This window comes from Thermobia domestica, chromosome 6, assembly GCF_964235325.1.
Source record: "Thermobia domestica chromosome 6, izTheDome1.hap1.1, whole genome shotgun sequence".
NCBI classification, from domain to species: domain Eukaryota; kingdom Metazoa; phylum Arthropoda; class Insecta; order Zygentoma; family Lepismatidae; genus Thermobia; species Thermobia domestica.
Window position 1 is genome coordinate 70,215,665 of NC_137459.1, and position 27,773 is coordinate 70,243,437.

Genomic DNA, 27,773 nt, shown 5'->3' on the forward strand with positions numbered 1-27,773 from the left:
CTGACGGTCGCAGTCTTGAGAGTTACGGCGGCCAAATGAAAAATCTGTCCAGGCGCTCCGTAGTTTATCACAGTGGCACTAGCGGAAGGGTAGTGTGTCGTCTCGTCACAACCTTCTGTCTTCCATCGTGCACACTGCCAATGGATCACTAATACATCACGACTCATGTCAGCGGCAATAGTGTGGAACGACCTTTCGACCTTTCACTTCAACTGAGTTGAAGTCACTCAATTGCACATTAAGCGTTTATTATTATTGTGCTGTTTGATGACCTTCAAACTTGTAGCTACATTCGCTCTTCGTGTCCTCGACAAGTACACATTATGTGATGTGAATTCCACTTAAACGACGTGTTTTTAAATGCGTTTCCATCAGTGTATATAAAATGAGTTATCATAAAATAGAAAAAAAAAAGAAAGAAAAGAAAACTGCCACTAATAACTATACGAATGCCGTTCATTCTAGCTTTGCAGTTTCTTTGCCTTAATTAAAGCTAAAATCTGTCCAAAGCAAATCACTTGTAATAAATAATAGTGTTACAGTTTCGGCAATGTATCATTGCCTTCATCACACATGAGATAAGATCTAAATGCTACAGATTATATATCTCAGAAAATGAGAGGGGGCACGGTGGCTTAGTGGTAGAGCGCTTACCTCTAGTACGTGGGATCCGTGTCTCGATCTCCGGCCAGGTAAGTTTGTAGTGAACAACATTGTGTTCATGGATTTTCTCGGGATACTCCTGTTTCCTTCCACTTTCTCATTCACAGATTCTTCCTTCATCATTTACTTGCCTTAATCATCTGTCTCCCTTAGCCTAAAGGACATAATCATAGGACGTTAAGCTGAAAGATTTCATTTGATTTTCAGATAGTTTTCTAAGTATAGTCCTTCAAAACTGATTTTTGGAACTTACAGCAGCATATAGAGAGTTATTCAAAAAGCGTGCCGGTTTTGTTACATAAAATTATAAACTCCATTTTTTTTTTCAAAACACAATAACAAAATTCATAAACATGTTCACTACACATTCCGGTTTCATGTATGGCGAATGACATCGGGCATATGACCTCCTCTACTGCGCTGGCAATCAATAACTCTTTTCGTCAAATTCGATATGATTGCCTGACAAATTTCCAATTGAATTTCGCCGACGACTCATCGAATTTTCTCCTTTGGCCAGGACTTTCAATGTTCACTGTTGAACCCGTTTCAATGAACTTTTTCGTAAGTCTGCGAACTGTTGATTCATTCGGTGCCTCATTACGCTCTAGAACCGCGCAAAGTCGCCTGAAAATCGGTGCAAACTTTTTCCGTTTTCAAAATTAGCACATGTTGCGCTATAGTAAACTGCTCCATGACTAGGCATAGACTGAAGAAATGCTAGAAATTCAGACTAAGGTGACAGTCGGAATGTTTGTGGGTAGAACAATAATACAAAACAATGTCGGCAACCGAGAAACGAGAAATTATCAGGCAATCCAAAACCGGCGCGCTTTTTGAATAACCCTATATATCTCTGAAAGGAGTAATTTTTTGACCTATATTTACTAGGTTCTACGTCTATTCCCGTTAGACTAAAGGATACTTACAGTTAATGAAAGTGAATGATTATGAAAGAATTGATGGAATGAGAATGTGGGGGAAAGAAGAGAACTGTAAGGAAATCGACGGGTTGTCCACTACAAACTCGCATGCCCTGTAATCGAACCATGAACCCGCGCCCTGTCACTGTCCATCGAGCTCTCTCACTTGTTCATAAGTTTTGTCTATTTGGTGTAAGAAACTTTCTCCCAAAGTGTAATGTTATTGCTTTTCCGGGACTCTGCATTAACAGCTATAATGATACCTGTATTTTTTTTTCTTTCTTTATAGTATTCCAGTGAAGTCTCTTTTGGCAAAATGTTTGTGTTTACTAGTTGTGTATGCATCTATCAAGGAAGCTCATTTCATTGTTCCAGCAGAATATTTTGTTGATAGCATTATGAAAGCTTATAATGGACAACGTGAGCAGATGCTTATTCGCTATTTGAACGAAATATGTGAGGTGAGCTTAAGTATCTTTATTTATTTATTTATTTTTCATTTCTAAGTACATATTTTTATACTGTGAAACCTCTGATAAAAACGGACATCGATGGAACATACTTATTTGTCCGTAAATGAGAGGTGTATGTTACAGAGACGCTACAGAAATTTAGATTACTCCCACCTTATAATATAATGGAATACAGTATAAATAAAATGTATTAGTTATAGATGCTAATATAAGCTAATATTGAAATACTGTACTCAGTGCTCGAATTAGGGACACCAAGAGGGAAATATATCACTTGAGTATGTATTTATATGTGCATGTATTGCAGAATATAACTGCATATGTAGCACATATTTTACTTAAATACATGTCATCCCTTGGAAAAAATCCTTTATTCGCATAATGATTGTGCGAAAAGTGTTAAATCGTGAAAATTAAGACATTACTCATTAATTACAATGATTTTCTTGGGGAAGAAAATATGCAATTGTTGTCTAACGTAATTAGTCACTCGTTTGATGCGGAAAGCACTAGAGGACATTCATAATGGTTAACTTATTTATTGTATACTCTCTTATGGGAATATAACTTGATCTATGTTAAATGGGAATCGAAGAGGACAAATTCTGAAAAAAAAAATAAAATAAATAAATAAATAAATAAATATATATATAAAAAAATAAGGCAATAATTTTAGAAATTTAACTATAAACGCTCAGATGCTAATTCTCCAATAGGCTTATATTACAAACCATATTTCGCATTTCACTTCACAAGCTCACATTTCTTGCAACAATTTTACTAGATACACAAATTTGACACACTCTCCGTTCATTACCTGAACTAGAACAGGAAATCGTAAATGTTTACATAATTTACGTCAATTTCCACAGATGGCAGCACCTCGGAACTATGATTTTCAGATGACAACACAAAACTGCCCCCTACACTAAATCATCCCATACTCATAGTGTTCTTGCGTAATTTTTTAAGACATTGGAAAACATATATGAGTGTGAGAGAGAGAGAAAATACGTTACAACACTAGGTTATGTTCAAAATGTGCTTTCAACTATTGGATCAATTGAACATTTATTTTAAAATTCCTGAAATAATTTTGTGTGTAAGAAGACTGCTCGTATCAATGTATCCGTTAATCGAAGGATTCTATTCTTATTAGATGTCCGTTAATGAAGATGTCATAGTATATGTACAAACGATTATAAAAATAATGGAAATATTTGTACATAGGTTGGACAGAAATATAGTGGCAACACTGTTTTCATGTCAGCGGGCTGCGTCTCAGCATTACGAGAGTTACGTAGCTAATAAAGTGTGGTACGATTCTGTGTAACATTCACTCAAAAACAGCAGTGCTGTAAAGTAGAACAGGAAAGTGGGAACGCTACAACAATATGTTTCAGAAAGACGAACAACATGCGTAGATCAAGATTCAAGTAGCACGTGGGCGCAGCGCACAACAATATTTTCTGGGACTTCATGATGACTTTTTCGCCAAAATGAAGGAATCGCTTTGCGGGAAGAACTACGACACAAAAGAAGCCATCGTCCGTGCAATATGCGGGACATAGACAAACAGTGGCTTACTAAGGCATTGTGCGTGACTGTCGTACAGAGTATACGGGAAACCGGGAATGCTCCAGGTAACGAACTCGAATCTTTACCCTTAGTGGGAGATTCCGAACCTGGAGAAGCAGGGAAGAGGGACCGCCCTCTAAATAAATTGAAAGTAGGATGGTAGGCGCCACCGTAATAAACCGACCCTTCCGAAGACCATGGTGTACTGAAGGCATAACTACCGGGATGCTAGGCACTTGTAACGAAACCTGTTGATTAACTTAACATAAAAAAGTGCTGTACTATAACAAATTAAGTGAACTGAATAGTGTAAAGTGTGAATAAGCGGCAGTGCCGAAGTGAAAGAGGATCATGATGGATGAAGAAGAAAAGGGAATCACAGGGAAGGAACAGGAGCCTGCGTTGACACCAGGTAGGGCCAGGCCGGGAATTTATCAAAGAGTGTAACTGAGTTTAGTAAATCTTACTGTTACAATATGAATAATAATCTCCTTGCAGGTCAGGCTAGTGATAGAGACAAAAGGAAGTATAGTAAAAATGAGAAAGTAACCAAGACAGATCGAGGTTAGATCATATGACAAAATTACAGGGAAACAATTGGACTATGAATCAGACAACAACACACTTTCACACTGTAGTGACATGAATAGTATAGATGATAGTACTAGAGCCTGTCTATTCCACCTGTGCCCTTGAAAACTATGCGAACTATACTTCGGCCCCACCCCCGCCACCCTCTGGTGGATGAAACCCTCCCTTTGTGTAAGGAGAAGTGAATGATTTCAGCTGTGTTGCCAATTTTTCATTCAGTCGTTTGGTCTTGAGGAGTGAAGATCGTAGGCTACTTAGAATGGCTAACAAGACACTAAAGCAAAGTTCGTGAAATAATTCATTGTGGCAACGCTTCTGCATCCAACAGTTGAAAGATCTCGGCCGCAGCAACTTGTTCCTCCTCTTTCGAGGGAGGCACGGGAAAACACACATCGACAACATCACCAGCAGGAGCACACTAGAAATAGAAAGGTTCTGACAAACGAAAACATTCTCAGACATAGTAAAATCTTCAGGAGAAGGAACAAGCAAGACCATAGGGAAGGGGTACATAGAGAACAGACAGATACCACGACCCACTCTCTTCACCCACAGATGCTATACACTACTAACAGCATGCAGGAGAAGCATGAAGACAGATGGCTGATCCTTCACTCTCTATATAGCGCGGGCTTTCCCAAGGGGCGCTAGTATTTCTAGATTTTCAATTTGATTATGCAAAAGAGATGACGTGTTTCTATGCTGTACTTATACTTTACAATAATATAAATGCTGTGTCGCATCTACTGCTAATGAACTCTAAATGATTCTGAATTCCATAGCATTGTTACTAACCGGAATATCGTAAGAACAAGAAATAATAAAACTAACAAATGTTCTAGTTAAGTCACTTTCTTGCGGATTATTCACTAGTACATGCATTTAATATGAAACGTTTGACATTGTTTATTAAATAACACGTGTTAATATAAGGCTTGTATATTAGTATGATGAAGTACTTACCTGAAATTGTTTTGCTGGAGTAAAAGTTGTATTTGTTCGAATATTTTATGCTGCACCTTTACACGACTTCTGTCTTCATGCACGCAGACACTAAATAATTATATCAACCAGTGTAGCCAGTCAATGCACAAAACACAATAAAAAAAAAAAATCACTAAAAAAAACATACCACTAACAACAAGAAATAAAACTAATATGAATAAAAAACCATATAAATACAACTTTACCTATTTGTTTTTTGTTTCAACCATTTTCATTAGTTGTAGAGTGAATCAAATTAGTGTTATGCAGTCTGCTTAACCAAATTAATTGTTTCTTTGACTGCCTACTATGTTCTTTTTATAGCTACTTGGTAAATTGTTTTGCTCAATAATTTAATGATTCGTATTGCTAAGACTTCGAGAAACAATTTCTTTGCATGTGTTATCTATTAGCTACCAATTTATTGCAGGATATAAAGAAAATTCATAGTAATAACAGTTATATTATTTATATTTCAGGAAATGATCAAACTACTTTTTATACAAAGATCGGAAGGGGACGAACTTTCAGGTAGTTGTTTCAAAAGAATGGCAGCAGTTTTTGAGTTCGCCAGTGTGAAAGAGTTTTTGAAGCTTACACTTCCATTCGTTTTACCTAGTATTTTATCGTACACTACTCGAATGCCACAAGATGCCACTGAAATATTAGCAGAAATCAGTGCAACTACAAAATCAAGTCTTAAGAGTCTTTTGAAACAATATTTTCAGGTAAGCAGCTGTGTTTTTACACCTCTCTAAAATATAATTGCGTGCCTTAATTTTTCTAAGTCTCTCTAAAAATTGGCAACAACGCACTAGAAATAACAGGAGCAGCAGTCATAAAAAAAAAAAAAAAAAGAAAGAAAGAAAAAAAAAAGTACTGGAGCCTTCCCAACACACCTTGTTGCTTGCTGTTGAAAGATTCAGGCCCTATTTCAGTACTTCATGCAATGTTCGTTTCAGAGCGAAATAATACTGTGGCAAATACAGAAAACTTTGTTTAGTTAAAGAAAACACACACGCTTTTTAACCAAACAAAACTTAAAAAAAAGCAAGGAAGATTTTAGTAGGTTTCCTAGTTTTACAATTTGTATCGATAGCCGTATATATTTAATTCTTTCTTTCTGTTGAGATTCAAAAGTTTTAAACCTGGATGGAATCCCACTGGGTTATTTTTATTTATTTATTTATTTATTTATTTATTAAAAAAAAACTTTTCCGCTGTTCTCAGTTTACAGTTCCTGATTTTATGAGCCATTTCTTTCTTCAGAAGAAGTCATCCTTTCTTCTAAAATTAGTGCCGTTTGTATCCGACGATTTCCCAAACACCAAAGAAAATAATAATCTGACGATTTTGTTTTCTTTTTTCCTTTTTAATTGTATCTAGATGCTATTAAATTGTTACTAAAATGAGTTAAGAGCGGTCCCGGGTTAGATTCTCGGTGCGGGCACTCGGTCGAAAAAGTGAAAAAAGCTCTTTCAGGCCAGCCATCCTGAATGAGGCTTTCCTGGGTTTCCTCATTCACACCAGGCAAATGTCGGGGTGGTACCTAACTTACAGATCTCAGGCCGCTTCCTTGCTTCCCAAATCCTTTCTTCCTTCCCTTTCCCCGAATAGTGTGCTCGCCGAGGGACGTCATTCCTTATACGTAACGGGTTAAATATCCATAGATGTCGCAAATCTAAATCGTAAATCGAGTTAAAGCGTTTATTCTTCCCAATGGGAGTATTGACGGAGGATACCAGGGATTTCCCTCCTGACAAAAATGTATGCTACCTTGGAGAAGAAAAATTATATTCCCTAGCACGATGATTTTTCCACCCTCTAGATTTTTTTTTTTAATCTTCATGCGGGTAGAAACAAGGAACAACTTTTTTTTTATTTTATAGATAAAAGTAGTGCAATTAGAAATAAAGCTTGTTAGGAAATTGATTTACCAAAACTCTGTTGTATTTATCTTGTCCGTGTGTCCGTTTGTTCGCAAGATGTAAATAACTCAAGGATTACGTGTTGGATCACCACCAAATTTGTTCAGTATATAGGGGGAAGCGGTGCCCAGTAGTAGAGCGCTCACCTTTGTTGCATGGGGTCCTTGGTTTGGTCCCAGCTCGCGCCAAGTAAACTTCGTGGTAGACAAACACCGTGTGCCTGGGTTTTCTCGAGATTCTTCTTTTCCTTCCACTTTTTCATTCCATCATTTTATTCATTTCTCATCACCATCTCCTTTAGCCTGGCCGGCATAACCGTGGGACTTAAAACGTAAAGATTTCATTTTTTTTTCATTTTGGTTTAGTATGTGGTAGTTCGAAAGATAGGAATGGAGTTCGATTACGGAGGTAATATTCAAACCGGCAGTAATAGAAATAAACAAATACCCGTTTATAGGTTGATCATTATAGAGCAAAAATGGTAACATGTATATGGAGAAGCAGTCGATCAAGCATCCCAGAAGTACATTTCATCTATATCCTTTATTCTCTACTAAAACTGGAAGCAATAAAAGTCCGTTAAAACTTTTGGTTTCAGTATTGATCTACACAGACAAAAAATGATAAGAGATGGCCAGAAGCTTAAAAAAAAAAAAAAAAGGTTTTCTGTGGCTGAAATTCGACCATTTCCCCTTTTAACGGTGATCACTATAGAGTGAAGGCGGTCACAGATAGCAAGACGTTGTTTTCTGCATTCAGTTAAGCGTCGAAGGGGTGCGGTTGCTCAGTGGTAGAGCGTTCACCTCCGGTGCTTGGGGTCCCTGGTTCGATCCCAGCTCGCACAGTGTAGACATTGTGATTGACGAACACAGTGCTCGTGCGTTCTCTCGGGGTTCTCCCGTTTCCTTCCTTTTCTTCATTCCACCATGTCATTCATTTCTCATAATCACCGTCTCCTTTAGCCTAACCGGCATAACCGTGGGACGTAAAACTCAAAGATTTCATTTCATTTCAAAGATTTCAGTTAAACGTCCCAAAATTATAAAACGTCCCAAAATGATATTCCATATTCATCCTAATCTCTCTCCTGCAACCGGAAGTACTATAAATTTACTACCTCTTCTGGTTTCAGTATTAATTGACAAATTGTCACGCCACACAAAATACTTTTTCACGTAGTGTACACATGTCACTATATATAGATCGGAAAAGTAAGTGTATGCTTGCCCATGAAACTCAGTACAACCATACATTATAAAATAGTAGTGACAAGTGTGCACCACGCGAAGGGGTGGTTTGTGATGGCATATATATATATATATATATATATATATATATATAATATGTGATGAATAGGGGTATATGGATAAATTCATCCTCCTTGGAGAAAATATCAATTCGCACACGTGATTCTACTTCATTTTTAAGTACTCGAATCTTATGCCAAACACTTGAACTTCCAGTGAGTTCTTCATCTTACTCTCGTTCTTTTTAAGGTTTCAGTCCCACATCATTGCTCCTGCCTTAGTTCAGTTTAAATCAGTAGTTTGTGAATTTTTTGTCGATATTCCCTGATGTTTCTAGACAAGTTTCAAACCGTGAGTTATTTAATGATGCAATTACAAACTTACAATTAATATGTTTGACTCAAAGAATTTTCTAATAATAATTACTGTTCTCTTACTTTTAAAACTTAAACCAGATCAACCTATGCCATACATTAGGTAGACGTATGTTCTAATTTTTGCGCTGTGATAAGATCTTTGTGCATTTGGCAAGGACGCCGGTATTCTTGATACCTGACTAAGAACTCTGTAGAGAGATCTAATATACTAAAAAAAAATCTATTTGATTTCTGGGTCGCTGTTCTTGACGGATCATTTTGGAAGAGCTGGTGCCAAATGTTGAATTAGTTGCATCTGTTTATAGTGTTTTACATGTTCTAACAAGTAAAGGGTCCAAATGGATGAATCGAGTTTCGGGATGATACATAGTGCGTCTTATAGAGGATGTGAAAATATGTGCATGTGCAAAGTTGTAGCGGCTGAGCGCCATAAGAAACGGAGGGGGAAGGGCTCAAAGTTGGTGGGGAAGGCCTTTGCTATGTTATAGAAATACATCAAATAGAGTGTTGAGTCGTAAAAATAGTGAAAGATGAACAATGCAAACAGTAGCAGTTGCACATATTGGCAAAAGAAGAATGGGCAGTGTAGATCGTGAACCTCCGCTGCCATCTTGAAATCCGCCATGTTGAAATCTGTAATATTTTTTTTTTTTTGAAATGGAAAGGTAGTCATGTGATATATCAATTATGGCCAACATGTTCTCCAAAAGTCAATTATGGACTTTGGTGATCGTTATCTGTAATTATTTAGAAGATTTGGGAACATCTTTACAGTTATTTACGAAAATTTAGGAGACTAATACTCGTATGTTGAAAGTTTGGATTATTACGAAAATACATTCGACTGCAGTAGCCCACTTTTCATTTAGATATCACATGCGATATGATGCGACATGCGACAGATATTTCATCCAGATACGCTCGTCCCAAGTTACTTTTGCTTACGAAGGTGGACAAAGGAAGTTGAGTGAAAATATAGCAAGTTGTGAAAAGAATGGTGGTCTACATACAGTACATTATAATTGTATTCCAATCTATCAGATTTTATTGTGTTATGGTCTATATTGGTAAGTATGTCATTTAGCAAAATTTAGCTATATAAACTCCACATTGTTTTCAACCAAAAGCGAAAAGCAAAGCGGAAACGGTTCTTCCAGACCGGAACAGTTCTCTTCGGCACTATATGAAGCAAATCGGAATTAATGTGATAAATAATAATGTACTAATATATACCTTGGATATCAAATTTCACTGTTAGTTTTCTTGGCTTGTGGATATATTTAACTTAAATTTGTTTTCGTGATAATCCAAACTTTCATCATACAAGTATCAGGCTCCTATATTTTCGTAAATAGGCCTAACTATAAAGTTGATACTAAATCTTCCAAATAAGTACACATAATGATCACTATAGTTCATAATTGACTTTTTGAGAACATGCTGGCCCTAATTGATATATCACATGACTACCTTTCCATTTCAAAAAATATCACATATTTCAAAATGGCGGATTTCAAGATGGCAGCGGAGGTTCATGATCTACTCTGCCCATTTTTCTTTTGCCAATATGTGAAACTACTACTGTTTGTATTGTCTATCTTTCACTATTTTTACGTCTCAACACTTTATTTGATGTATTTCTATAACATAGCATAGACCTTCCCCACCAAGTTTGACCCTCCTCCGTTTCTTACGGTGCTCAGCCGCTAAAACTTTGCACATACACATATTTTCACATCCTCTATCAGACGTACTATGTCTCATCCCGCAACTCGATTCATCCATTTGGACCCCTTACTTGTAAGAGACCGTAATTAGACTATGCAGAGTTATTCCTTGGATGTAACAAGGGGTCATTGGCTCCATACCTCACGTATATAGGACCGACACAATAGGAAGAGATAGGCTGTTAAGAATTTACTCTTTCTGATTCATTCTTGGAAATAAAAGTATCATTACATTAATCAACAAAAGAGAAGCTGAATATTTCAAACAGTGAATTGTGAGCTGTGTTCGGAAGTCTCTTTATTCATTTTTGTGAATTCCCCTCCTACTGTTTCGAATACGTTGTTGCCAAAGTGACAGTTTTAAGGAACTTAAAAAAAAAAAAAAAAATTCTGATGCGCAATTATATTTTGGAGAAGTGTACATTTACAATTGTAAATGGGGTAGTGTGTTTTGCTAGGAGTTAACAATGATTGTGAGTCTTATTATCATTTTAGATGAGTGTTAAGAATAAATGAAACCAATTCTCTTCACAAGTAATGTATCACTATATTCACTAAACAACACCGGACATAAGTACCAATTAAGTTTCTGAAATATTTGTAATTTTTATTGCTGAGACAAAACTTCATAAAATGTAATTTAACTGTTCTTTCATAAAATGTGAAAAACGTGTCTTGCAACAGTGAATATAAGAATATAACAAACACTCAAATGTAAAAATTTAATCTTTGTATTATGTATTTTTCCGTGATTTGTAGGTACATAATTTCATCAAAATACTTCAGAAACTTACCAACAAGTACGTTAAAAAATAGTTTCAAATTTTAGCATTTCTAATGCATAATATTCTTTAATTATTAAAAATGTGCTCTTTTGTCCTCTCAGTTCTGATGTTTACAAAAAAAAAAAAAAAAAAAAAAAAAAAATGGAGATTGAGTTATTGTATCGCAATTACTTTGTCCAAAAATAGAGATACTGAAAAATATGACCAATTATGACTATTTAATGTCATATTCCTATTGTTATTTTTATTTCTTTCCAGTACATATATTCGTATTTGCTAGTTCGGGCGTCTGATGAAATTGAAGGAATACAAGAGTTCATGGAGGCCAGACTTGATCAATCCGTATTGTCTTTCAAGATAACGAAAGTTGAGGTAGGTTGTTGTTATTAAAAATTCAATACCAAATGTGCTGAATACTTACGACTTCCTTACATTTTACTAGAACATCTATTTTTTTTACCCCTTATGTCTTTTTTTAACTTCCTTTCGCAGCAAATGAATAACCATTAACTTATGCTTAACTAATCAACCCATTGTGTGCGTTGTAAGTTTTTAGGCCGTTCGTCAATCCTAGTTAGTATATTGCCCACTTGAACTAACAAATTCTTTGTTATCTGGTTTCTTGGTGGTTTTGATATGATAAGGATATCCTCGGAAAATGTTGCGACTTACTTCTGACTGGCTGGAACATATACTTCAGCATTTTAAACCGAACTGAGAATTTGTTTCTCCATCTTCCGTTCTGCAAAACTATTGATCCCTAATACATTCAATCTATATCCTGTTCTTGCCTATTATTTTAAGTAATAGATATGCAGAACTTGTCACATTTCGAACCATATTTATCTTTAATAGTTAACTGACATTTTTATGTGCTGTATTTGCTCAAATGTATACTTGTGTAGCGGGCAATATTAAAATTAACAAGACTTTCACAAGTTATCTGTCTTTACACAGCCTTAATTGTGATAACTCCTTGTACCTTCATTCTTTATAATCTCTTTCCTCAAAGCTCCCTTGTGGCTTTATAGTTAGAGTACATACCTTCGAGACGAGAGACTCGGACTCGATTCGTAGTGGGAGCTCGTGCAGTTCATGTCTCACATTAAGCTGTAGGTCCATGTCTCATATAGCCTCAATGCTAAACGGGAAGCTAAACTCTAAATCAATTGTCCTACCAATTTTTCCTCATATAACCAGTAATCATTTAATCTTGTTAGAATCAGCTCTATTTGTTAGATTATGATTGACCTTAAGTTCCACAGCTTTCTTTTCTCCGCTTTCTTATATACTTTTTCATCTTTTATGCATATTGGATAGCAAATTATTATTTGTAGTGGATGTGCTGAATATATATATATATCCATGATATGATCAAGGGAGGGGCTAGACCATAATTTGCCGTTTTCTCCAGTGTAAAGCACGATAGAAGCCCATTTTATCCAGTGTAAATCTGAGCGTCAAAGGGGGGGGGGGGCTATAGCCTCCCCCTTGGATTCGCCCTTGTATATATATATATATATATATATATATATATATATATGTATGTATGTATGTATGTATACATTGTAGAATTTAATTTTTGTTTAATTGTATTACTTATTCGATCATTTGTAAATAAAATATGTAGATGTAATTTTTATTAGACGTAATGCTTTAACTTTGAATTTAGGGCGCTGACTTGTCATTCACATGGCCAATACATAACACTCATGCGTGTAATGCATGGATGAAAGCATAGAGATTGTTGTAAATGTTGTGTTCCTTTATCATTGCTTTACTTTTCTCTCTCTTAAGACATTCTTCAAGATGCAGGCTGATTGTTCAAGGACTAGAACCAAATTCAAGACTACTTTAGTTGTTATTAGTTTATATGTCTACCTATTTTATTATTTTTAAATTAAGGTGTTTTATAAAAGCTTTTCTTTTTATTGACTGTCTTTTGCAAAACTGATAATTAATTGACAATATACGCCAAAATGATAAATTAACTGACAATATAAGGAAATGTATTAGGTAAAGGCTGTGAGTTGTATTAAAACTTCTCTGCTAAGCAAGAATATTGTTATAAGTGATATTCTTCGACGTTAGAGGTGGAAACTTATTGTCGATATATTTTCTTGTATTCTACATTTTTTTTTTCCCAGAAAATTGTGCAAGAATTGCTTTTGTATTACTCTGAGGATTCTGAGAAAGTACTTTCATCGATCAGGAATTTGGCTGCTCTTGACCCCATTTTTAAAGTTCGATTTGAGGAGGATATAAATGCCGAGGACATTGTAAGTAATTTTGATATATCTTTTTATTTCGAAGTGAGGTACATATACTAATTTTGAATTTAGGATTTGTTGAAAAGTTATCGTAAGCAAATATTATCAAAGCTGTATGCGAACAAACCAAACTAGTGATGGAACTTCTGTAAGATTCTTGGTATCGCTATGAGGGCGTAAATTTTTCTGAAGTAAGTTAGCGTTAGTTTTAAATGCAGGTCCAATTACGTTGCGGTCAAAGAAACCTTGACATAAGGAGAAACTTCTTGAGACTATTAACTAGTTATGTCCAATACAATCAAATAAGCCATCAAAGGTTTTAGTAAGTTATATTTATTACCTAATAACAATACAACAAATGTAATTATTTCATTACGGCTATATTTTATTGCCCTACTAGGATCACACAGTGAGACTTATAAGATTTTGTTGTTAATCATCTGTTCGTTACTCCGCACGATAACTCTTGAACGGTATTGATTTTTTTTTTTTTTTTTCAATTCTGCCGTTAACATTTTAGCGAAGGCTATGTATAGCTGATATCGCATACATATAAGCCATTCGAATTCTATTTTGAACCAGAGATAACTAGAGGAATTATCTCGGTCTAGGTTGTTAATGAAATCAGTCCGTTAAAACGTTAACCCTTTTAGGATTTATGGTAACAAATGTTACCATAGCGTAGTGTTGTCTTTAACCGCTTATTTAGGTCCTATAACAGGCATTTAAACCGATTCTTTTTATTGGTCAAGTCAAGCATGGAACAAAGAACACTCCAAATACGTTTCGGAACCGGATGGTGGACGGAGGGGCGTGACAGTGTTTTTTTTTTTTTTTTTCTTTCTTTCTTTCTTAAGGCAAATTTCACAAAAATTTCATGTCCTTGGTTTTAAAGATATCAAGTTGAAATTTGCATACGGATTGTGTGCACTTCTGAGTTTTTTGAGATCACTACGTAAACCCGGGTCTGAAGGGCGCAAATATTCTGAGAGGGCGATTTTTTCAGAAAAAAAATTCCGGTTTTTCCCGAATTTCCCATTTCAGGTATCTGATATGAGCATGTGAGTGTTACCGTTGGAAAGAGCGTGTTGTACTGAAGAAAATTACGTTTGAACCATGATCCTACGCTAAATAGCAATGTAGGAAATTTTTAGAATACCGGTATATATATATATATATATATATATATATATATATATATAATAAGTGGGTCACCTTCAGATTTTCAAAAGTTTTTGCTGCACTTTGTTTTCAAGTTATCAGATTGAAATTTTGCACACACATTATGTACATAACTACGTATTTTTCAAGAGATTTTCACATCCCTATGTGAACTCAGGCCGAGGCCAGATAGGCGCACAAATTTTGAAAAAAAAAAAAAAATCGAAAAATATCCCGGTTTTCCCAAATTTCCCCGTTTCTGATGTATAATACGGACAAGCGCGAGTAGTACCGTTGGAAAGGATGCTCTATTCTGAAGAAAAAAGAAAGAAAAAAAGAGGTATGAACCTTGATCCTACGATAAATAGTAAGGAAGCAGTAGTTGTTTGACTGTAAGTCTAAAATTTACCTCAAAAAGTGGAAATCCTAAAAGGTTAATGGGTAACGATGGCTATCTATAGCCAATATCCCGTAGATGCAAGCGAATTTTTGAATTCGTTGTTTGCAGCAAATAGTTAGAGCAGTATCTCGACCAAGTTCGTGAATTGAGTCAATTCATTTACGGATAACGGTAGCTTTGTCCCATATCCCATATATGTAAGCGATTTTTTTTAAATAATATTTTTTGCAACATATAGATAGAGTGATTATCTTGACCAAGTTCGTGAATAGAGTCAATTCGTTTACGGATAACGGTGGATATATGTAGCTCGTATCCCATATACTTAAGCGAATTTTTGAATTATGTTTTTAATTATTATTAGATAGCTGGGGAAAATTTTCCCAACTGAATTCGTTAATTGAGACAGTCCTAACGGGTATCGGCAACTTCACGTTGACTGTCGCTTATATGATGATATAATTTTCACTGGCCTGTAAATCAGTCTGATTAGGTTAGTTTCCGAATTAAAAATATATTGAACATTGCAAGGACCTGATTAAAACAGCCAGACGAAACACAGCATTCGTGGAATCGATTGTAACTGATGATGAGACTTGGTGTTTCAAGTACGGCCCGCAAAGAAAAGCCAAAGGGCTACGTGGAAGTCCCCAGTTTCTCTGAAAGCGAAAAAATTTGCGTTTTCAAAAGTCACGTGAGAAGAAAATGTTGATTTGTTTTTACGATTCCACGCATATTATACTCCTGGAATTCATTCCACAAGGTCAAACTGTTAATGGTGAATATTATCTGAGTGTTTTGGAGCGTTTGTGGAAGCGAGTCGTTCGCGTAAAGCCCAAGTATCGAGCGCCAGGCAGTTGGTCTTTATTGCACAACAATGCACCATGTCACAGAACCGTCGCAGTTTGCGACTTTTTGGCTAAGAAACAAATCTGTGTGCTTCCACATGGTGCGTATTTGCCTGATCTATCGCTGTGTGACTATTTCCTATTCCCAAAATTAAAATTGATCATGAATGAAACATTTTATGACAATGTTACACACGTTCAGTCTGCCGTGACGAGGGTCATTGAGGCGATTCCAAAAAAGGACATTGAAAACTCTGTGCTGGCATTGGTTAAACGTGCCAACGGTGTATTGATGCGGAAGGGATGTATTTTGAATAAACATAACTACAGTTGGTAAAATACCTAATTATTTATTTTTTTTTTATTTAAAAAGTTCCATTATTGTTCCAATATACTGTGTATTCCAAGCAAGGTAAAAGGGATTCAAATGCTTTGCCCAGAATAGAGTACCACATGAATTCCTCAAGTTACGGAGATGAAACTCGGCATATCAACTCTTCATTAAAAGTAAGCAGATGTGTGTCCTATCGTTTTTTTTATTATTTTTTTAATTTTTTTTTTAATCTTCGTTGGAAGCGAGTCGTTTGTTTTTTGTGATCATATTGCAACAAGACGGGTGAAAACAAATGAATTTTGGATCATATTAAGTACATACCTCGAGCTAGGTTTTAATCATCATTTTGATTAAAGAGCGCGTCGAAATAAAGGTAAAGAGTACAGAATTATTTCGAAAAATAGAGTATTTCACTAGCCTTTTAAGCGGGGAAGGTGAAACTCTGTGTAAACTCTTCATTACAAAATAAACTGACGAGTGACCCTTCATTTTCCAAAATTCCGGTTTTGTTGGAAAAAGGCAAATTGCCATATTTTTTTCTGCACATAGTTTTCTTCACAGACTTCGTTCTCTCTTTGTTTGCGATCGCATCACGGAAACCCGCTTACCCATTCCAAATGATTTTTTGAACAGTACCTACCTATTTTTTTTTAAATCATGTCACATTGATTAACGAGTGCTTTCCTAGGGAGGGAGGTAGAGCATTTCAAAATTTATGCCAAAATAGAGTATATTATAAAGTTTTTTTTTGTTTTTTTTCTGCACTTTAATTGAAATGGTTATCCTAAGGGAAAAGGCAGTTCAAATAGTTTCAGCTAGTAAATAAATAAATACAATTAAGAATTTTCTGTATATCACATGTGGGTAAATATCTTTCAATTGGGACAGTATTATCTTACGAAGGCGGTGTAGTATTAGAGAGAGAGAGTAATATTTGATTAGGCTTAGTTTACTTGCTTGTTTACGATTTTTTTCTCAAATGTAAATTAAACAATATAACTTCTAATGCCATCAACGTCAATATTAAATTAAAATACTCGAAGTGTATGGTTGGCCAAAGAAATTCGTTAGGCTAAGAATGAATACTTTAGTAGCGATTAGTTGTCCTTTAACTTCGCTAGATAGTATTGTAGCATATATTTATATTAGCGTGCATGTTAGCAAGAAATTATATAAATTGATGTAGTTTTGCGTAGTCAGTTTACCATTGAAGATTGAAAAAGGAAGTCTGCAGCATTTTCAGTACATCATACTTTATTATTTCAGGAAAGGTAACAACCCAAGCAAACGCATAAGAGATGTCTGCTATGACTGAGGTAAAAAGAAAAAAATCGATTTTCGAAGTTTTGTGAAGAAATTTTACACTGGAGATGGTTCACATCGGGTAGATCGGTTTAAGTAGAAAGCGATCAAGGTCCTAAGTGAGAATTATCCACATTTATAGCATGAAGGAGAAAGCCGACATACTCATAATATTCAAATCAAGGCTAAAAATTATTTCTAGCACCTTGGTTATGTTCACTGCCTTACTGATTGGTTTCTGTATAATGTGTGGGGAAGAAAAACTTTTTGACTTATTTTCGCATGCATAATAAAAACGATATATTTTTAAAACGACTCGTGGCGAGCAGTGAAAAATGAATGTTGTACAATAATATGCAATGAATGAGATCGCGAGAGAAGCGAAATGAACTGCTACCTCTCACACCAAAGGGAGTTCTTTACCCAAGGAAGATTATATTTTGTTTATAAGGTTGGAATAGTGTTCTTTTATTTTAAGTTCGTTTTGAAAACCAAACTTTTGAGTCTAGCAAGTACTGCTTCAATAAGACCAATTATCCACCAGAATAACGAAGTACCCCATGTTATATTCAAGACTAGGTTTGGTTGGGAAATTCTGATTCATCCGTTGTATTCGCAAGACATTCTACCGTCGTATTTACTTTTATTTTGGTCTTCATGAAATTTAAGGAAAGAAAAAAAATGGAAGAAACATTACCTAAAACAGTTTTTGCCCAGAAAGATTACAAATTTTGCTAAGATGAAATCATTAAGTTGACAGAAAGATGACAGAAGGTACTGGAACAAACCGGTGAATACTATGCGCAAATTATTATGGGAATGAAAACTTCGACCAATCCAATAAGTATGATAAATTCTGAAGTAACTTTAAAATTGTTCATGGGTGAAAAGAGGAGATATTAGATTTGTGACTTTTGTGCGTAAATGTCTTTCGATTTAGAAAGGAAAAGAGATAAAAAAGGTGATGTAATTGTAGAAAATAATGATCTTATTGGTGGTATTTTTTTAATTACAGGCCCGTTACTTACATTCACATCTTCTAGGAGTCTTTGTATTTCTTGAGAACAAATTAATGAGTAAATCAGCGTCTGATTCAACTAGAAATAGGGTTTTGGTGACACTGATAAGCATAATAGAGCTAATGGGTCCAGAGAGGATATCCCAGTTCAAACTAAAGATTCTTCTGTTGCTGAAAAGTGCTTTCGACGTTAGACAAGGAATCTATCCGGAATATATTTTCAAAGCCTGGATGTCATTTATAAAAACGTAAGTGAAATTTATTTTATGTATCATAAAGAGTGAAACATGATTTCCCTGTCACCTAATGAAGTTTCCTTCGGAGCACACACATTAACCATATAGTGGTAACGTTGGATCTGTCAGGCGCAATACTTCGGAAAAAAGGAATTTGAGTATACTTAACAATCTGTACAATCTCTGTACTCCCTCTACCATTCAATTTATACTAGCTTATCATTTGTTGCGAGTTTGTTTCATGCTTTAAAGAGTGATTTTGCGCACTGTGGACAGGTTCAACGTTACCCCTAATATTAGCATTCCAAGAACATTTCAGTGTGTTATGTTTGATTTTCCGGTGTTTTTATTAGTTTTTTTTTTTTTTTCATTTTATTTTGTTTTTACTTTTAGATTCAAATCTTGCAACTTCAGATTCATGCATTTCCGTACTAACTTAAAATTATGAATCTCACTATGTACTGTACCTTGTTGTATTCTATTCCGTCACGCAACTGAAAACTCTCTGGAGTTGGCATTATAACATAACATTCAAGGAATCTTTAAGAATTACTTTTGTTTCACGTTGTTAAACTGCGATAAACTTCAAAAACTAAGTAAAAAAAAAAAAAAGAACCAAACCAAACCACTTGACGTAACGGCCTGATTTGTAGGCCTGGGCCGTTTCACGCCATCTGTTAGCGACTGGTCGAAATACGTCCAGCCTAGCGACGAACGCGTGGTCAGCGCGTCGCGTCGTCCTATCGCTAACCGGGTGACTAGACCGTCTCTTATTCACGTGACTTCCCAGTTTGCCTCACGACTGGATGGACGCCGAAATTTGGGGAAGCACCGGCCGGGAATCGAACCCTGGACAACGCGGACATGAATCCAACGCTCTAACCACTAGAATACGATGTCCCCCTTCTGAGAACAAAACTTTTATAAAATACCCAAAAAAAGAGGTTTTTTTTTTGGTACGGTAAAAAGAAGAATTTGGACTAAGACCATATAAACGTTGAGCCCGACCATTTAAAACTGTGCTTTATATAGTCTCAGTTTCATTCCCCCCCCCCCTTATCCCAAAGGAAAATATTTTTGTAAGAAAAAACAGTGTTTAAAAAATATTATTTCACTGTTATTATTCTAATAAACGTACCTGAATTGTGCCAAAATGATTGTGTATTGATGCCAGTAAAACACTGCTGGTTTTTTGCGTCTTGAAGGAATTAGAAAAATACTAGGGCATAAGCTAGACGATGTATTTTGTAAAGAAGAACCCGAAGTAGATTTGTATCCTTATATCTCCATATTCATTGATCATGTTTACAGTATGGCAGAAATAACACACGATTATTCCATTAACGAAACTAAATGTAATCAATATATTTTAGTTACACAAATTAACGAAATAAATGAAAGGAAGTAAGAAATATAATCGTTCTCATTTTAATAATATCGTGACTTTTCGAATACTGGTAGTACCACATTGGCAAGAAATACTCCGACAACGATATGAACATGGTGCCTACATTTTTAATTCTGCATTTAACTACTTAATGAAAATGTATTAGAGTGGAAGCTTGCAGGTACAGAATATAACAGGGCTCACACTGATCTTGAATGTCAGAAACCACCATAGAAAGTCTGGAAAAATAAAATGAGTCAGGGAAATGCTCCAAAATATGCCGATAGTCAAGGAAGTTTCTATATTTCACAGAATATTCAGGAAAAATGCAATTAGATTTAAGGAAAGTGTTCAGATTTTCTATTAGGCAAAGTGATGTTAACAAGACAGTGCTCACAAAAGGTACGAAAAGCACCTCGAAGAGTCAACTCAGATTCAAGATGAATGATTAACAGACTGTAAAAAGATAATTGTATCTTTAGAAATGAAGCTTGAGGAGCACGAAATATGTTAAAGGTTCAAATTTTGAAACACAACAAATCAAAAATTTAGATACTGTAGAACATGTTAGGAATGTTGGTTGTAGATTATAGCTATGCGATACTATGGTATACTTTTTATATTTTTGAGTGTATTCATAATACCGAGATATTACGTTAATGTACGAGGTGAATCCAGAAAGTAAGTTACTTAGGTTGGTACACAAAGAACACACAGTAACTTTAAAACATTTATTGCCGTAGATACAGTACTACATTGCTTTTCAACATATTGACCGCCGCAATTCAGATCTTTGTCGTATTGTATTCCTTTGAACATATTGTATTCAACTTTTGTCTTCCGATGTCGTAAAAGCAGTCGGTACTCTTTGTTTTGTGGTCGTTGGTGCAGGCATTTCTCTAAAGGTCGCAAGAGTGTGCATGATGAAGAGCGACGTGGGCGGCCATCTCTCATGACAGACGATCTTATGAAGTTAGTGTGGCAACACGTTTTGGAGATACGTCGCTTCACGATAGCTGAACATAGCAGACATTACCGATCCTTATTGTCACGACACACCTTGGTGTCTAGAAATTGTGTGCCAGGTGGGTGACGAAGCAACTTGACACCTAACATCAAAATAAGAAGAGACTGGAATTCTGGTTTCACTCCCAGGCGGATAACTTTTACGACATCGGAATACAAAAGTTGATCCCATAGTCTGTGTCTGAGTTCCGATCGTGAATATGTTGAAAAATAATGTCACTTGGTGTATCTGTTGCAATAAATGTTTGTTACTTGTTTCTTCGTGTTTACCGCCCTAGAGAAACTTACTTTCTGGACAGGCTTTGTTTAATTATTGTTTAGTATTAATATTTTATTGTATTCCAAATACAGGAAGTTCGACTCATAATAAATATTGACAGTAAGAAGACAAATTTACGCTATATTTAGAAAACAATAGAAGGTACGGGCCATCACACTAAACTTCCTCACTCTCTCTTCTTAGATTGAATCATATTATGCTGTAGTTATTACGAAAATGTATATTTGCAAAGTATAAACATAATTATAATAGGCGCTTTCGGAAAACTGTATCAAAGAAAACACCTTGTTTTCGAAAACATGACAAAATTTGAACGCCCAAAACTCTGGAACCGTGAGCCTCCATAACATGAGATTTCATACGGTTCAACCGTGAGCCTTCCGTCAAGGTATACTTCCATGTCAAATTTGATCTCGATCGAATCATTTACATATATTTGGAGTTTTGTTTTTAGAAATATGAGTCAAACATTGACCGTCCATAACTCGGGAGCCGTAAGCCTGCACAACAGAACGTTTTTCACGCTTATATAGTGAGTGAAATTCTACTTGTACTATGATATCAAGTTCGGTCCCGATCGGACGAGTTTATTGCGTAGGATTTTGGTTTCAAATATTGGACACAAAATTTGAGCGATCATAATTCTGGAATTCAAAGACTGCATAACATAATATTTCACAGATTATATTGCAGGTTAAGTGCCAACTTTGATTCCGATCGGATGAATTTAGCTGAACTCGTACAATATATACGATCTTTCAAAACAACTCGTGTTTTTGTTAGTAGTAGCCATTGGCGTACTCCATCTTATCGTCGCTAGCCTTACATCGCTTGCGTGAAACTTAGCCAGTATTTATGCCATTCAATGACCCCGTTCTCTTTCTGTGAAAACCAAAATCTGGACTCTTTTGTAAACGACCTGCAGTTTCGCTGAAAGCTGATATAATGGAAGACGACCTGATGTATATTGAGTGGACGTTCATTGGCACGCGAAGGAAGATTCGTATTAAACGCTAATTTTTCGCGATGTATTGCTGCTTCAATGAAGCCTGAACGGCTTCAGTGGTCAACTTGAAGAAATAAAACAACTGGTATCTGACAACTTACCAGCAATTGTCTGTTTGCAGAAAACTCGTATCAAGTCATCTCTATCTCTCTCTTTTTCTGGTTATATGCTCTATCTGAGAGAAACACGATGATCGTCTCGCAGCTGTCGGCGTGGCCATAGCTGTTTCTGACTCCTTTCATTCTCGTCATATCACATCATTTCCCGAGTGCAAGCAGTTGCGGTACGAGTTTTCTTCCCTCGCACGCTCACCATTTTTCCGCTATATATTCCACACACTGGAGCCATTTTGGGCGCCGATTTGCTTCAGCTTTATCATCAACTTCAAGTGGCATCTTATTTGTTTAAGATCTTAAAGCATATCGTCGTGTGTGGAGCTCTATACGCACAGAGGGCTGCGGATGCCATGTTACAAAATTTTTAGACGGAAGTGAGCTGCTTCTGAATGTTTGCAGTCCTGCTTACCTTTCCACAGCCCACGATATCAATTATGTATCGACCTTCTCTTGTGCAGTGTTGCCCTCTTGGCCTCATTGACATGGAGAGATCATCTTGATTTTTGTGGCAGTGATCACTGTCCGTTCTTTATCGAAGGCCTCCCTGTTGCCCCTGAGCACCGCACTTCAGCTTGAAGCGTGCTAATTGGGGCAAAATTCCGATATCTCAGTGAGTTGCATTGTCCTAATGATCTCTCTGTATCTGCCGTTGCAGAACTCTTCGAGCAGAGTATTATCGCTGCTGATATCTGTTCCATTCCAGAGTGCGGCGACCAAGTTCCACGGTGTCTGCGGTACCCTGTGAGACTATCTTGACCCGTCCGCGAGCTTGTGCCACTTTTAATCGTCATCCAACTGATGAAAAACTTAAACAATTTCTCATTCTGAATGTTCTTGCTAGACATTTGCTTAAAGCGCCAAAGCAGGAAAAAATACGTTTCGTCTTGCTATAGTCGAACACCTATGTCTACTATGTAGCGTTGCATTCGCTCCATTATTGACCATGCTTCTATTTTAGGTGTGTTCATGCTGCCATAGAGGCGAACCCTTCAGAGGTAGCTGCCATTTTTGGTCACTACTTTGCGTATATTTCCGAGTCACCACATTAAATCGACAGAGTTCTGCCATCTTCTCTCTTATCTCTAGTCGAACCAGTTAAACTTCTGTAGCGCCAACAGCGAGAATTATAATGCTCCTTTTACGCTTCTTGAACGTGACTGTGCTCTTTGTGAGTAGTCACATACTGCACCAGGTATGCTCGTATCTCTTACTATATGTTGCTCAATGTCTCCCGCGATATTCAGCTTGTATTATTGCAACTGATTAATCGCATCTGGTCGGATGAGGCTTTTCCTCTGTGGATTCGTGAAGCTCTTGTCCTCCCTATATTGAACCAAAAAAGTCGCAATGAGTTCTAGAAACCAAAGACCTACTGCTTTTACGAGTTCCGTCTAGTAAGCTCCTTGAACGCATATTCAACAAGCGGGTGATGTGGTATTTAGAGAAAAATTCCCTCTTGAACAAGTGTCAATGTGAATTAATTGTTCCAGGTCCGCTACTGACAATCTTACTAATCTCGAGGGCCAGATTCGAGACTCCTTTCTGAGTCGGGAGTACCGTGTTGTTATGTTCTTCGATTTAGAGAAGACATATGACAGTACTTGGCGTCACGGAATGGTACGACAACTTTATAACTGAGCTTAACGTTGGCATATGGCTAAATTAGTAGCATACGTTTTCCTTGACCGACATTTTATGGTATGTGTGAGTTCTATTCTTTTAGAGTGCTTTCTTTAAGAAAATGTTGTTCTTCCAGATAATGTTCTTAGTGTCACACTGTTTACTGTTGCATGTCCGTGGTCTGCTTTCATGATCCTGTTACTTATTGTCGCTTCCAACACCGACGTGGCATTACTCGACAGCTTCAACTGACTCTCAATTGCCTTGTTCGCTGGTCGAATTTCCGATGAGAAAATTCAGTGTGTACATTTCTCGCGCCAACACACTTTGCCTTGTTAACTCGGACTTGCAACTTGATGACATTCGTCTATCTTTCGTTGATATGGTTCGCTTCCTGAGTCTGATTTTTTACCTCCAGTTGACGAGGGCACCGCACATACGCACTCTGTCTCGGCGCACTGAACCTGCTTCGTCTCCATTCCTGCCGCACATGGAGTGGTGATCGTCCTGTTCTGATACGACTATACTGTAGTCTAATCCGGTGCAAATTCGACTGACTGTATTGCTTATTCGTCTAGCTACTGGTGTTTTCCACTAGTGCTCGGAGAAATGAAATCGTACTGGACGGCTCTCCCGCCCGCGCGTTGAATCAATATGTACCTCTTTCCACTGTGGTTGCTCATATTTTCTACAGTCTGAGTTCGCAACAGTGAGATATCCTGCTATAACCTTGATTTACTCACTATGACTATACTACACTTCTTCGTATATTTACATAGTAACTTTTATCCTCCCTTATTATTCACCCTATAGTGGTGACCTTGGTTATGTTTTGTTAGTCTCATACCTACATTTCGTGTAATTCTGTTAGTTTTTTCCCGTCAAATCTACATTTATTTCGTTCCGTCTTTGAAGTTCACTCATATATGAAAAACTCATATCATGTGAAAATCCAACAAAACTTTTTTTTGAGGTACCTAATAATTTTGTGTATTTTGTCTAAGTGCATTTTATTGACGAAAATACATTTGTTTTTGCGAGTACTCAAAATACAGAATCATTAAATTGTGTTACTTTTAATGCTTTGTAATCAATTTTCTCCTATCTATATTTCAATCACTGTCGGTGCTCTCTTGCACGAGTAAGTGCTGTCACTGAAAGCTGAGGATCCACTTTATTTGACAATTTTTATCCTGAGTCTTCTTCCTCGTAATCGAGCTCGTGATCAAACCCAAAGATAGATATTAAAATATAGAATGTATTCAAGTATATATTTAGAGAACTACCATGTGACTTTATATTTAGTTTTGTTTATTTATTTTATAGTGTTGGAGTTGCCGAAATTGGACCATTTCTAAGCCTTATTGCAGTGACATTGGAACCAGTTCTTAAAGTATATCCTACTGAGACTTCTGATCTGCTTAATTACCTGATTGTTCAACATAATCGTGTGCTACATCCGTATTTCAATGAACTTCATTTTCTTATGGGAGCTTCTATACCAGAGGCAGTGAGGGAACAAATAGAACAACATACAGTTATATCTGGTAGTAGGTAAGTTTTGTTTATTAATAAACAGGGGTTGTAAAGTTATTATCAAAAACTGTAATAAAGTTATATGTTATTAAGAGTTTGTCGATAAATTCCTGTGCTGTAAAATTTTTCATTCACGCATACACACTACGACAGATTATAGTACAAATAATATTTAAAAAAATATCAAAAATTAAAATAGATGTAACGGCATCACACATTCGAGTTGTTCGAAAGTTTCAGGTTAGAAAAGACCAAATTCTTATCATGGCAAATGTGCGTGTGCTACAGACGTGTTGCGTGAAGAAGTACGTGCCGTGAGAGGATGAGAGTAGGCGAATGGCTGTTCACTGAAATGTAGAGGACATCTTACTGCTGTATGTGATTATTCAGTTATCTGTAGAAATTGTGAGAACGAGGTGCAACATGTTCTCTGAAGGAGTAGTGAACATCTTAAAGAAGCTCGGAAATAGTGAATCGACTAATGTAATGAAAACAAGAGTCAAAATTCACCGTAAATGGTACCTTTTACACTTTGAGCGCACATTGTGTCACAGCTTTGCCGTTTGCAGTCATAACTGAATCATTTGTTATTTTCCATCATGTCTTCGTTGCTCACGCAGCTGTCCTTCACGTTAGTATTTACGAAAAAAAAAAAAAAAAAAAAATTGCTACTTATGGAGGATAAGTTAGATTATACTATATACACAGTGCGACAATTAAGTTACAGGATTGATTTTTTTTTCCAACCAGACAAAGCGACCCATCACAGAACAATATCGTCAAGAGCGCACATATGTTTTGAATAATTGGATAATATTTCAACATACTTGAAGGAGCTCCCTCGTGACTAAGCGGTTAGCGTACGCGCCTTTCGCGTGGGAGACCCGGGTTCGATTCCCGGCGGAAGCTCATGTGGTTCGAATTCCACATTAATCAGTAGGTCCCGTCTCATATAACCTCGCTGCTAAAAGGGACGATAAACGGAAATCAAGAAGCAGCAGTCGAGCAATAGAATCTGACAGTTCTACTTACTTCCCAGAAACTCTGTTTCCAGCATGGAGTAGAGGGCAGAAATCAAAGAGAAAAAGAAATATTTTTCATAATGTGCTCCGCTGCCTTAGAGCTGAACTGTTTCTAACAAAAATGTATATCAAGAGAGGAAGTGACAAGTAGAAAGCTGAAAGGACATTATTCACCGGGAACTTTATTGTCTACTAGCTGAATATACCCGTTCTTCGCATGGGGGCTGTATTTGGAAGTGAACGACTGTGGGAGTATCACCATTCATTTCAGTGACCGTGAAAACTATGTATTTGACACTAATATCGGTCATTTTGGGCTATTTTTAAATGTCTTGGTATCTTTCCCCCCCCTCCACACACCGACCTCCGGCACGCATACAATGGTAACTGAATTTGCAAGTCATCGCTAATGGAAGTGTCACCATTGATCTCAGCGACCACGAAAACTATGGATTTGACACTAATATTGGACATTTTGGATTACTTTTATGTGTGTCGGTATCTCACCCCCCCCCCCCCTTGTTGACCCTCGGCCCGCAACCGAATAGGGTGAATTTGGAAGTTAATGCGACTGGAGTCTCACCATTGATCTCAACGACCACGAAAACTATGAATTCGACACTAATATAGGTCATTTTGTACTACTTGTCCCGGTAAACGCCCCCTGAGACCCTCCCTGGTTCGAATTTTGACAAAAACGCTTCACCTTGGTCTGGGGCCTGGACCAAGGTATCCGTGACCAAACTTTGATAACTCTCGGTCCACTCGTCTGGTTCCCAGGCCGCTCACAGACAGTCAGACAAACAAATACACAAACTAACTCTTTATTTTATTTATACAGGGTGCGGCAGCGTTCATAGCGTAATTTGACTTGCGTGTGCAATGACGTACTGCATGAATGCGCGCCAGCTCGTGCCGCATTTGTGTACTAATGA

At 36.6% G+C, this 27,773-nt stretch overlaps 1 protein-coding gene across 3 annotated transcripts in view; it reads left to right on the plus strand.

Moving 5' to 3' along the window:
• Positions 1–27,773, plus strand: part of LOC145688047 (serine/threonine-protein kinase ATR-like) — a 297,516-nt gene that overhangs the window by 103,206 nt on the left and 166,537 nt on the right. For all 3 annotated transcript variants that reach the window (XM_081761752.1, XM_081761751.1, XM_081761753.1), the window contains 6 exons: positions 1,876–2,047; positions 5,692–5,940; positions 11,535–11,648; positions 13,424–13,555; positions 18,607–18,857; positions 25,607–25,834. In XM_081761752.1, the coding sequence (XP_081617878.1) occupies positions 1,876–2,047; positions 5,692–5,940; positions 11,535–11,648; positions 13,424–13,555; positions 18,607–18,857; positions 25,607–25,834 (1,146 nt within the window). The remainder of the gene's footprint in view (positions 1–1,875; positions 2,048–5,691; positions 5,941–11,534; positions 11,649–13,423; positions 13,556–18,606; positions 18,858–25,606; positions 25,835–27,773) is intronic.